The sequence below is a fragment of the Lathyrus oleraceus genome, chromosome 2 (genome assembly GCF_024323335.1).
Source record: "Lathyrus oleraceus cultivar Zhongwan6 chromosome 2, CAAS_Psat_ZW6_1.0, whole genome shotgun sequence".
NCBI classification, from domain to species: domain Eukaryota; kingdom Viridiplantae; phylum Streptophyta; class Magnoliopsida; order Fabales; family Fabaceae; genus Lathyrus; species Lathyrus oleraceus.
The window spans coordinates 439,937,715-439,950,371 of record NC_066580.1 but is presented as its reverse complement, the minus strand read 5'-3'; the positions used below and the strand labels follow the sequence as shown (position 1 = coordinate 439,950,371).

The 12,657-nt window shown below is 35.8% G+C and overlaps 1 protein-coding gene across 1 annotated transcript; it reads left to right on the top strand.

Moving 5' to 3' along the window:
- The first annotated feature begins 8,322 nt into the window (after window positions 1-8,322).
- LOC127120141 (thaumatin-like protein 1) lies at window positions 8,323-9,825 on the top strand. Its single transcript, XM_051050537.1, has 3 exons — window positions 8,323-8,607; window positions 8,689-9,358; window positions 9,466-9,825. The coding sequence occupies exons 1-3, from the start codon at window positions 8,535-8,537 to the stop codon at window positions 9,677-9,679; spliced, it is 957 nt and encodes a 318-aa protein (XP_050906494.1). The 5' UTR covers window positions 8,323-8,534; the 3' UTR covers window positions 9,680-9,825.
- The last annotated feature ends 2,832 nt before the right edge of the window (window positions 9,826-12,657 follow it).

The following is a 12,657-nucleotide window of genomic DNA, read 5'->3' as shown; positions in this document are numbered from 1 at the left end:
ATGTGTGGCTGACATTGGTCTCCTACCTTTGTATATTTTGAGGAGATTAGGGTAGGATAACACATCATTCTATTTTTCTAATGCGCCAGGTTCCGTTATATCTTGTGATCTCTGATGATTTTTGTTTCTGTTCCGCTGCCTACTGCCTAAATTGCTTTATTATGTATCTTGATGTGATATCTGGTGTATTTGTGATCATTTGATCTTATAAGGAAGATTAGGATTAAGAATGTGCATAACATCTTGCATGTTATTAATTTTCCTAAAAAATATCCAAAAGGGAAGTTTGCTATCACATTTGATTGGAAAATATTTGTATTCAACATGTTAGGCAATATATTTTGACAAAGTGTGAGACATTCTATCTTGGTTTATTTTTTGCGCACGTACATGTTTTGTTTTTATATTGCTTCAGTGTTTTTGGTTCAAGATATGTTTCCTTTATGGGACTAATCTAGAGTTGATTAATAATGCACTTTTTGGAAAAAGATTTTATTCAGAATTTGTTTGTTAAAGATATTTAAATTATTATTTATGTTAGATAAATATTTAATTAGATTTGATTTCCTCAAGATTCATAATTGTCTTTAATGAAAAAATATTCATCTTGCACTTTTGGGAATCCAATCGTTTTTATGTTAAAACCTTAATGGGATTTTACGTTGGATGTTGTTGTTATTGAAGGAGAGGTTTCTCCTCGTTTGAAGACTCAGACCTTGAAGAATTGAGTTTGCCATTTTTTTGTTTCCATTAAGTCATTTTTTGTGTGTTTATAATACTCTATTCTTAAGTATCTTTCATAAGTTAGAAGGATAAAGTATTTGATTGCAACTTTGATTTATCATGTCTTATATTTATGTAATTGTATAAACACTTGGGAGAGTGTTTGAGTGAAAGTGACATGGGTCTCAAATTCATGGGGAGCTTAGGTCAAAAATCGAAGATAGTATTAGGGAAAAGGCATTAAACTAAGAGACTTAAGATGAGATTGTCGTGTACTATTGACTACTGATTAGTGAACTTCCTTTCATTTGGCATATTCCCTCCAGATGTATGTGAAAATGAATTTGCACCGAATTGGTTTAACAATTGCTTGTGTTATTTATTTTACTTATTTATTTATTGTTACTTTATTACATTTTTGTTCACATTGTTCCAACATTATGTGTGACATCCTATTATTGATTGAACAAAACTTCAATAATATTACATAAATCACATGTTTAGGATATAAACGTCTATAGTGAAATTAATCTAAAAGAACTATACATTCATCTTTACGAGATTCATGAGTATTATAATTGAAAGCGAATTACACAACTTATTAATGCTTAGGATGACGGTTCTAATGGTATAATTTGTTTCCCTTTATTTTGTAGGAATAGAAAACATGGAAACCAAACAAAGCACTTTCTTGCATCAGAAGAAATATGCATATGCCATCTTAAAGAGATTTAAGATGAGTAGTTGCAACCCTGATATCACACCAATGGAGACCAACATCAAGTTGAAGAAGGAATCTAAAAATGAAATGGTTGATATCATATTGTATAAGCATATCATCTTTAAGGTATCTTTACAACACAAGACCTAGCATTTGTCAAAGTGTTGGATTGGTGAGTAGATTCATGGAGAAACCAAGGCTATGACATCTACTTACAGCAAAAAGAATCCTAAGATACATGAAAGTCACATCAGATTATGGAGTGCTAATGCCTCATCAAACAACCATAATTGGAGCAAGGATATGTGGTTATTCATACTCATATTGGAGTGGCGATCAAGATGACGGGAAAATTGTTGAATTGTAATTCCTTGTGTCAAAGCAGGTTGCTCGACAGAGCAAGGAACTGTCGAACCACCTAGTGTATTGAGTTGTGTTAGTGTGTCGAAGTGTTGAAGCATGTTGCTTCATATAGAATTTCGACTTAGGCCTATTTTAGTAGTGTTATCTATTTTGGGCTTTTATAGTTTTGGGCTTTGCCTTGAGGTCCAAGTTAACCTAAATCTATAAATAGATGGAGTAACCCTTATTTTTGTAATGAGATGAATAGATCATTCATAAAATTGTATTCACAGTATTTTGCAGTTGCAAAGTGAATCAGAAGTTTTCCACAGTTTACGGGCAAAGAGAAACTCTACAGAATTTTATTACTCTTCTCCTTCATCGTTCTTTACACTCTTTCTTTCTACATTGTTCTTTTTTTTCATTGCTATTGTATGGGTAATAACAATCTTGTTCATCAAGATTGATTAAAATTCTCCATAGGTTTTGGTGGATTTCCAACATCTGGTATCAAGAGCTCTAGTTGAAACATTCGTGGGAAGAAAGTCACCATGGCAACGAATCATCCAAACAGGAATTTTCCAGCAAATCTTCCAATTTTCAAGAACAACAATTATGAAAGTTGGTGAAAGCAGATAAAGGATGTGTTCTGTTATCAAGATCTTTGGGATCTTGTGAAGGAAGGAGTAGTAACGCTTGCAAAAGTCGTGATGGATCAAGAAAAGGCTGCACATAAAGAATTGAAGAAGAAAGATTATAAAGCTCTCTTTATAATCCATAAATGTGTTGATTCAGATAAGTTTGAAAATGTTAGTGATGTAGAGTCAGTGAAAGAAGCATGGGAAATTCTGGAGAAATCGTTTGGAGGCGCGGAGAATGTGAAAGAGGTGAGGTTACAAACTCACAAAAGGACGTATGAATTGCTTCAGATGGAAGACAATGAAAGCATAACTGATTTCTTCACCAAGGTTACAAACCTGGTGAATCAAATGAAGGTATGTGGAGAAGTGTTGACATCAAGATCTGTTGTTGGAAAGGTCTTGAGGTCATTGGCTCCAAAGTTCGACCACGTGGTAGTAGCCATAGAAGAGTCGAAATATTTGTCAAAATTGACAAAGGAAGAGCTTCAAGGGACGTTTGAATCTCATGAACAAAGAATGGATGAAAGAGATACAGGAAAGTTGAAGAGTGATATGGCTTTGCAGGCTCAATCAACAAAAGAAAGAAAAGGCAAAGGAAGTTGGAATGGCAACAAAGGCAGAGGAGGTTACAATAATTCGAATGGTCGAAATCAGCAAGAAGGAAACTGGTCGAATAAGAGAAAACCCTGGAACCAAGGCAACCAAAGAGGTGATATTGCAGGTAGAGGAAGATGTGGTGGTCAAAAGCCAAACAAGAGTCACATTCAGTGTTACAATTGTTAAAGGTATGGTCATTATTCTAGTGATTGTCCAAAAAAGTAGAGAATCAAGAAACTTACGCAAAGCTGGCGAAACATGAAGAAGAAGAGATGTTGATGATGGTTACAAAAAGAGAAGAAGAGAGATTCAAGGACTAATGGTACTTGGACTCGGGATGCTCATCACACATGTCTGGAAGAAAAGATTGGTTTGTCAACATAAAGCCCTCAATGAAGAACATCGTGAAAATTGCAAATGACAACACTCTAGCAACTAAAGGTGTTGGTGATGTTCTGATTATGAGAAAAGATGGCAAGAGGTCAATAATTTTAAATGTGTTGTACATACCAGGCATTAAGAGCAATTTTCTCAGCATTGGGCAGTTAGTCAAAAAGAACTACAAGGTATCGATCAAAGACAAGATGATGAGAGTTCTCGACTCAAATGGAAGGTTGATCTTGAAGGCTCCAATGTCCAGAATAGAACCTTTAAGATTGAACTAAATGTGATGGAGCATAAGTGCCTTGCAACAGAAGCCAGTAGAGATGAATGGATATGGAATTATAGACTTGGCCATCTCAATTTCAAAGACATCATAGATTTGAAGAGAAGAAATATGGTTTCAAGATTACTAGAAATCGACATTCCAAACGAAGTGTGTGAAGAATGTGTGCAAACGAAGCAGCATAAGAACAACTTCAGTAAGGATGCAGGAAGCAGGTCGAATGCAATCCTTGAAGTCATATACTCTAATGTATGTGGTCCTCTCCAGGTGGATTCAATTGGAGGTGACAAATACTTTGTTACATTCATATATGATTTCAGTCAAAAACTATGGTCTTACCCGATCAAGAAGAAAAGTGAAGTGATCAAGGTATTTGCCAAGTTTAAATCTATGGTCGAAAGACAGAGCGGTCGAAAGATCAAGATTTTGAGGACTGATGGTGGTGGAGAATATGTGTCAAAAGATTTTGATGTATTATGTGTGAAAGAAGGGATTGTGCATGAGGTGGTTCCACCATACACTTCACCACATAATGGAGTCGCGGAAAGGAAGAATAGAACCATCATGAATATGATTAGAAGTATGTTTAAAGACAAGCATTTACCCAAAGAATTATGGGGAGAAGTTGTGTCGACTGTGACATATATCTAGAACAGGTGTCCGACAAAGAAGCTAGAAGGAATCACGCCAGAAGAATGTTGGTCTGGTGTCAAGCCTAGCTTGAGTCATCTGAGGGTGTTTGGATCTATATCACATAGACATGCGCCAGATCAGTTGAGAAGAAAACTTGATGACAAGTCGAATCAGATGATCCTGATAGGATATCATTCGAATGGAGGATACAAGTTATTTGACCCAGTGAATAAGCAAGTGGTGATCAGTAGGGACGTGATCATGGATGAGCTTAAGGAGTGCTATTTGACTAAGAATGTCAAGAAAGATTCAGTAAGAATCTTTCGTGTTGAACCAGCTAGTGAAGTCGAAAGAGAAGTTCGACAGGAAGAAGCCAGAGGTGAAGCAGGCCCAAGCAGACCTTAAAGAACAAGACACGTGCCTGCAAGGTTGCAAGAATGTGTGATTACATCATATGAAGTGGTCAAAGAAGAAGGTGAGTTGGTACACTATGCTTTCTATGCAGATGTCGAACCTGTCAATGCAACTGAGGCATTGAAAGATTTGAAGTGGATGAAAGTAATGGACGAAGAGTTGAATTTCCCCAAGACACGAAGGCAATCGATGTGAAGTGGGTATAGAAGGTGAAGTTGAATCCCAAAGGAGAAGTGACTCAACAGAAGGCGAGACTTGTGGCGAAAGGATTTCTTCAGAAAGAAGGAATCAACTTCGATGAAGTTTTTGCACCTGTTGCTAGGATCAAAACAATCAGGTTGGTTGTTGGTCTAACAAACATGAACAACTGGCAGATGTGTTAGAGGGATGTGAAATGTGCATTCCTGAATGACCCCTTAGAAGAAGAAGTTTATGTTGCACAACCAGTTGGGTTTGTGAAACAAGGCAAAGAAAGAAAGGTGTACAGACTGCATAAAGCCTTGTACGGACTTAAACAAGCTCCAAGAGCTTGGAACAAGAAGATAGATGGCTTTCTAAGGGAGAAGGAATTTGTAAAGTGCAAATTTGAACATGGAGTATATGTAAGAAGAAGTAAGAGTGAATTGCTTATATTATGCCTCTATGTCGATGACCTGTTGATAACAAGTAGCTGCAAGAAGGAGATCGAAGACTTCAAAGGTGATCTCAATAAGGAATTCGAAATGTCAGATATGGGTGACATTTCATATTTCCTTGGCATTGAATTCTACAAGAGTGGTAGATAATTGATGATGCACCAAAGAAGGTATGCAGACGAAATACTCAAGAGATTTGAGATGCAAGATTGCAACCTAACTTCGACTCCAGCTGAGCCCAGATTACAACTGTTGAAAGATTCAGATGAAGATGATGTTGACCCAACCCAATATAGAAGACTTATTAGGTAACTTTGATACCTTTGTCATACAAGGCCTGACTTAGCATACAGTGTAGGTATGTTGAGTAGGTTCATGCAGAAGCCAATGGTATCACATCTAGCAGCAGCGAAGAGGATACTAATATATCTGAAAGGAACTCTCGACTATGGCATTTTGTTTCCTGCAGCTGATAAAGGAAAATAATGCAAATTACTGGGATACATCGACTCAAGTTGGTGTAGTGATGCTGAGGATCGAAAATCCACAGTTGCCTATGTGTTTATGCTAGGTGGTGCACCAGTTGCTTGGAGTTCGAGAAAGGAACCAGTACTGGCATTATCATCGTGCGAAGAAGAATACATAGTTGCTTCTCTTTGTGCATGTCAAGCAACGTGGATGGTGAATCTGGTCGAAGAGATAACAACGAAGAGTCATGGAGCAATTACCATGAAGATCGACAGCATGTCAGCTATCAATCTGGCGAAAAATCCGATAGCACATGGTCGAAGCAAGCACATCAAAATGAGGTTCCATTATCTTCGAGAGCATGTAGCAGATGGGAAGATGAATATGGAACACTGCAGAACTGAGAATCAGATTGCAGACATCATGAAGAAGGGAGTGCAGGTTGAAGTGTTCAGAAGACTAAGAGTTATGATGAATGTAGATAGCTTAGACATAATGAATTAGGTGGTGTGTTGAATTGTAATTCCTTGTGTCGAAGCAGGTTGCTCGACAGGGCAAGGAAGTGTCGAACCACCTAGTGTGTTGAGTTGTGTTAGTGTGTCGAAGCATGTTGTTTCACACATAATTTCGACTTAGGCCTATTTTAGTATGTTAGTTATTTTGGCCTTTTATAGTTTTGGACTTTGGCTTGAGGTACAAGTTAACCTAAATCTATAAATAGAGAGAGTAACCCTTATTTTTGTAATGAGGTGAATAAAGCATTCATAACATTGTATTCACAATATTTTGCAGTTGCAAAGTGAATCAGAAGCTTTCCACAGTTTGTGGGCAGAGAAAAACTCTGCAAAATTTTATTACTCTTCTCCTTCATCGTTTTTTACACTCTTTCTTTCTCCATTATTCTTTTCTTTTCATTGCTATTGTGTGGGTAATAACAATCTTGTTCATCAAGATTGATTGAAATTCTCCATAGGTTTTGGTGGATTTCCAACAGAAATCACATATGACTACTTGTTCATGCTTAGATAAACACTAGTTTCTTGGAGTTCAAAGAAGCAGGACATTGTTGTTTTATCCTCATGTGAAATATAGTATGTTGCAGCCTCTTATATAGCATGTTAATCACTTTGGTTAGACATGTTGCTTGATGAATTGAACATTGATGTCTATGGAAAAATCAAGTCACTTGCAGACAATCAATCAGCCATAGATCTAGCAAATCCCATTGAGTCATGGTAGAAGTAAGCATATAGAAAGGAGGTATCATTTTCTTAGAGATCAAGTTAGAAAAACAAGGTTAACTATTGATCATTCCAAGACAGAGTTGTAATTAGCAAATATCTTGACAATACCCCTCAAGCAAACAAGGTTTGAAGGTTCGAAGAAGTTAATGGAAATGAGAAGCATGACAAATCTGAATTAGGAAGAGTATTATCGTTAATTCAGTTTGCTTTAAGAATATATCTGGGGGGGGGGGGGGTTATATCAGTTTTAGTCAGGCATATTGCTTTAAGGATATACTCGAGTGGGTATATCAAATTGTTTTAAATAGTTTGTTTTAAACTTGGTTTGGGTGGCTAGTGTGTCTATAAATATCACCCCTCATTGTAATTGATATAGTGAAACATTAATAAACTCTTTTCCCTTAACTACTTTCTAATTTTCTCTCAATTTATCATCATCATTTGTCAAGTAACTTGTGATACAAATTTTCCCGTAGTCTTTGTGTTTTGATTTTCAATAAACCATAAATTTATCTTTTATCTTTTATAATTAATCAAAAAATGTGTGTATTTTTATGAAGGAGATGAGAATGGTGGCGACAATGTCACACACCTCTCTCTCTCTTTATATATATATATATATATATATATATATATATATATATATATATATATATATATATATATATATATATACAAAGAACGTTTACATTTTATAAAAAAATTAACCTTGGTTTTAGAAAAAATCTAATTTTTTACAATCGTTTTAAAAATCAATTTAAAGAAAATTTTGATTTTGATTTTTATACCCAATCAAATAATTGATTAATATTTGAATATAGTTTGTCTTGATAAAACTAAACGTCCACGCATACTCTCCTTATTTCATTTCATTGAATCTCATTCAATCGATCTAAATAATCAACCTAATACTATTTAAAGCATAAAAATAAAATAAAATAAAAAATAAATTTAAACTTGTGTCAAAATACATTAAATCAAGACAGTAGATATTTTGAGATGCATATACTTTTATTTTATATTGCAAATTGTAAAGACAATAGATATTTAAATCAAGTCGCCAATGCCATTGAGCCACATAATCCATTTTCAACAACACTAAATCATTACATAGCACAAGATATTTTGACCGACACTACCATTTTTGTCTTTTTTCCCCTCTATTTTTTGTTATTTCAAAATTTGACACCATTATCACTTACCAACAAGAAACCAAGGTCCAAAAATCTTTTCACCTCACAGCCCCACTCTGTTTTTCTCATTGTCACTCTTCTATTCACTTTTCCTTATCAACTCTCTATAAATAGCGATGCACCTTCTACCTTTCAGATTCCCCCCACCACTTTCTCCTTATCCTCCTTCCTTTTTCTTCACTCTTTTCCAAAGAGTGATAATATATACTATACTATAGTATTAGTATTTTATTTACTATAGTAAAGCACATATTCTATGGGTCTATTCTTAAATAACCAACATTATCTTCAACCCATCTTATGCTTCTTACTCTTCCTTCTTTTCAAAGGTAAAATTCTATAATTTCTGACAACATTAGAATCCTTAAAAACATATATTAAGGAAACTGACTGTTGTTTTTTCAATGCAGGGGTTTCAGTTTCAGGGGCAACATTTACGTTTCTGAATAAATGCGATTACACAGTATGGCCAGGAATTTACGGAAAACCGGAACTTGGAACAACCGGTTTCCAGCTCACAAAAGGAGCATCCAGAACCTTCCAAGCACCCACCGGTTGGTCCGGTAGATTCTGGGCAAGAACCGGTTGTCAATTCGACGACTCCGGCCACGGAACATGCTCCACCGCGGACTGCGGCTCCGGCGAAATCTCCTGCAACGGAGCAACAGCTTCGCCGCCAGCAACACTCGCTGAATTCACACTCGGAACCGGTTCGTTGGATTTCTACGACGTAAGCCTCGTCGACGGTTACAATCTCCCGATGCTGGTAACCACGAGCGGCGGGACAGGCACATGCGCCGTCACAGGATGTAGTACGGATATCAATAAGAAGTGTCCATCGGAATTGAGAGCCACAAACGGTGGCGCGTGTAATAGTGCTTGTGGCGCGTTTGGGAAACCGGAGTATTGTTGTAACGGTGCGTTTAGTAACCCGGACACGTGTAAGCCTTCTGTTTATTCAGAAATGTTTAAATCGGCGTGTCCAAAATCTTATAGCTACGCTTATGATGATGCAACTAGCACTTTTACTTGTTCTGGTGCTGATTATACAATCACATTTTGTCCTTCTTCTACACCTAGGTAATTTGATTTAATTATTTCAATTTAATTCAATTAGATTAAATTATTTTAGTCTATAGTAGTTTATTAAATTTAAATTACTAATTTTTTTGTTATTTTGTATATAGTCTAAAGTCAGCAACGGATTCGGATTCTAATAATACGAAGGAGACGGGTAATTCGGCTTCGGGGAGTGGCTCGGAGCAATCGGAACTGGCCTCAGCTTCGTGGCTGGCTTATATGGCTACGGCTTCTGAGGCTTCTATGAGGAGCAGAACCTCAATGGTTTCTTTGTTGTTGTTGTTGATTGGTTTTATTTTTAATGTTTTTGTGTTTCATTGATTTTAGTTTGTATGCTTATCTTACTTTTTAAGAGAATATAAATAGAAATATACGGTTGGTAAAATTGTTCAATTAGTGTGTAGTGTTAAAACATTGTTGGTTAAATTGTATATAAAGTAATAAGCAATTCAATCATTTGTTGCATAGTTTGGTTGTGGTTTGTTGTGATGATTTGTTTAATTATGATTTATGAGCCTTTGGAGTTGGAGGGTAAGGTGGAGGTGGGGGAATGAATCAATATTCTCTTGATTTTAAGTGTGAACAACAAGTTGTATACTGAATTGATGGGTAGTGGAATTAGTGGGTTTTGAGGCCCATCACCTTTTTGTGAGGGGGAGATAGAAAAATGAACGATTGTGATGTTCTCATTTCTTGTTTACTTTTTTACGTTATGGTTTTGAAAACTATGTCTTTTATTAGTTCATGAAGCATCGATGTATTTGCTCACAATTTAATGATTTGTAGCACTAATTCACTAAGGTGGCTATTGTCACACAAACTAATCATTAAGGAATGATTTTGAAAATTATTTTATTTAAAATATAAGAACACTTTCGTGTAATTTTATCTAAGGAAAAGATTTTAGTGTAATTTTATCTAAGGAAAATATTTCATGTGATATTTAATTGTTGGAACCGATCTTAATGAAACAAGATTTAATCATTTTTTCGATTGATTCAAGATTTTTGTTCTTCACTCTTCCCTCAAATGATTCAACCACACTTTGGTTGTAAGATGATTTTGTCGCACAAATATTTGAAGTGAGGATATAATTTGAGAGAGAAAATTAAGATTTTGGAGAAAGGAAGAAGAAAGTGTTATTTAATGAAAAATTGTGTGTACTAATGTAGGGTGCCTCCCTATTTATAATGAGATTGCTTACACATCAAGCAATCTGAAACTGACTAACTAACTTCAACAAGTTTTTATCCAACTCTTTCGAATACTAGCTACTCTGACTTTGACTAACTGTATTCGACTCTCTGTTGAATACGTGCACCTCTTTCTCCTATAACTTGTATTCGTTCTTCTGTCGAATACATCCATATTCAACTACTACTCTATAGAACATATTTGACTTTGAATCAATCGAATCATACACTTTACAAACATGTTTAACACAAATAATTACACATTTAACACACCACATAGTTCATTATGTCTAAGCTATCTAGATTCATCATAGTTCTCAATCTCTTGAACAATTCCACTTGCACAACCTTCGTCATGATATCTGCAATTTGATTCTCTAATCTGCAATGTTCCAAGTTCAGCTTTCCATTTGATACATGCTCTATAAGATAATGGAATCTCATCTCAATGTGTTTTCTTCTTCCATGTGCTATCAGATTCTTGGCTAAATTGATAACAGACATGTTGTCAATTTTCATGATTATGACTCTGTGACTTTCACTTGTAATCTCTTCAATCAGATTCATCATCCATGTTGCTTGACATGCACAAAGAGATGCATCTATGTACTCAACCTCACATGATGATATCGCTACAACTGGCTCTTTTCTCGAGCTCAGAGAAACTGGTGCACCATCTAGCATAAACACATAACCAACTGTGAATTTTCTATTCTCAGCATCACCACACCAACTTGAGTCAGTGTATCCCACTAGTTTGAATTTATTTCCTTTATCAGTTGTAGGAAACACAATGTCATAGTCGATAGTTCCTTTTAGATACCTTAGTATCCTCTTTGTGGTTGCAAAGTGAGATACCTTTGGCCTTTTCATGAATCTACTCACCATACCTACATTGTATGCTAGATCAAGCCTTGTGTGACAAAGGTATATTAATGATCCAATGAGTCTTCTATACTGCGTTGGATCAACTTCATATTCGTCTGGATCCTTTGTCAGCTACAATCTTGTTTTAGTTGATGTCAAAGTGGCATTGCACTCATCCATCTCAAATCTTTTTAGCATCTCACTTGCATATCTTCTTTGTGCAACATCAATCCTTTACTACTCTTGTAGAATTCGATGCCAAGGAAATATGAAAGTTGCTCAGGTCAGACATTTCAAATTCCTTGCTTAGGTCACTTTTCAAATCTTTGATGTCTTTCTTACAACTACTTGTTATCAATAGGTCATCGAGATAGAGACATAGTATAAGCAGTTCACTCCTGCTTCTTGTAACATATAATCCATGCTCAATTGTGCACTTTGTAAAATATTTCTCCCTTAAAAAGCTATCTACCTTCTTATTCCAAGCTCTTTAAGCTTGTTTGAGTCCATACATGACTTTATGCAACCTGTATACCATATTTTCTTGGTCTTGCTTCACAAAGGCAATTGTTTATGATACATAACCTTCTTCATCTAAAGGGTCATTCAAAAATTTACATTTCACACCCATCTGACAATTTACCAGTTTTTCATGTTTTTTTAGTGATGACTTCTCAGCAAGTGTACCGATAATGTAGCAATAATAAAAAGATTGAATCCACAGGGACTGCTTCTAACAAGACAAAATGTGTGCAATGTATAAAAACTAGTAAAAAGAGGGGAGGGGTTTGAGTTTTAATGCGAAAAGTAAATAAGAGATTAAACAAAATTACGAAAGCGGCCAGGTTATGTTTTAGAATCCCATATTTCTCTATTGTTGATGTTTGATGCCTTGTATGAATGATCTTATAATTATAACCCCACGGCGAATTAATAAAGCCGTTATAACCGATCCCTCACGAAATAACTCAATAACCACTACTCGGAGCTTTCTATCCCTAGTCCTCCAGTGTAACCAGGGTTAGGCGATGCACAGAATGTTAATTCCCTATGCCACTACTCGGGGTCTCCAGTTCCTATTTGTCATACCCCAAAATTTGCCCGTTAATCTTTCAACACATTTTTCAAGACATTGATCTTAAAGGAACAAAGGCCCAGCACACAGGTGGCCCAATCCAGAAAATGACTCAAACTGGCATGCTCGCTAGGCGAGCAAATCCTTCGCCTAGCGAACTCTTC

Bases quoted from the DNA above. Each gene is read 5' to 3' on its own strand.
- LOC127120141 (XM_051050537.1), top strand. From the start codon at position 8,535: ATGGGTCTATTCTTAAATAACCAACATTATCTTCAACCCATCTTATGC. The intron at 8,608-8,688 runs GTAAAATTCTAT...TTTTCAATGCAG, and splicing joins ACTCTTCCTTCTTTTCAAAG to GGGTTTCAGTTTCAGGGGCA. The intron at 9,359-9,465 runs GTAATTTGATTT...TTTTGTATATAG, and splicing joins TGTCCTTCTTCTACACCTAG to TCTAAAGTCAGCAACGGATT.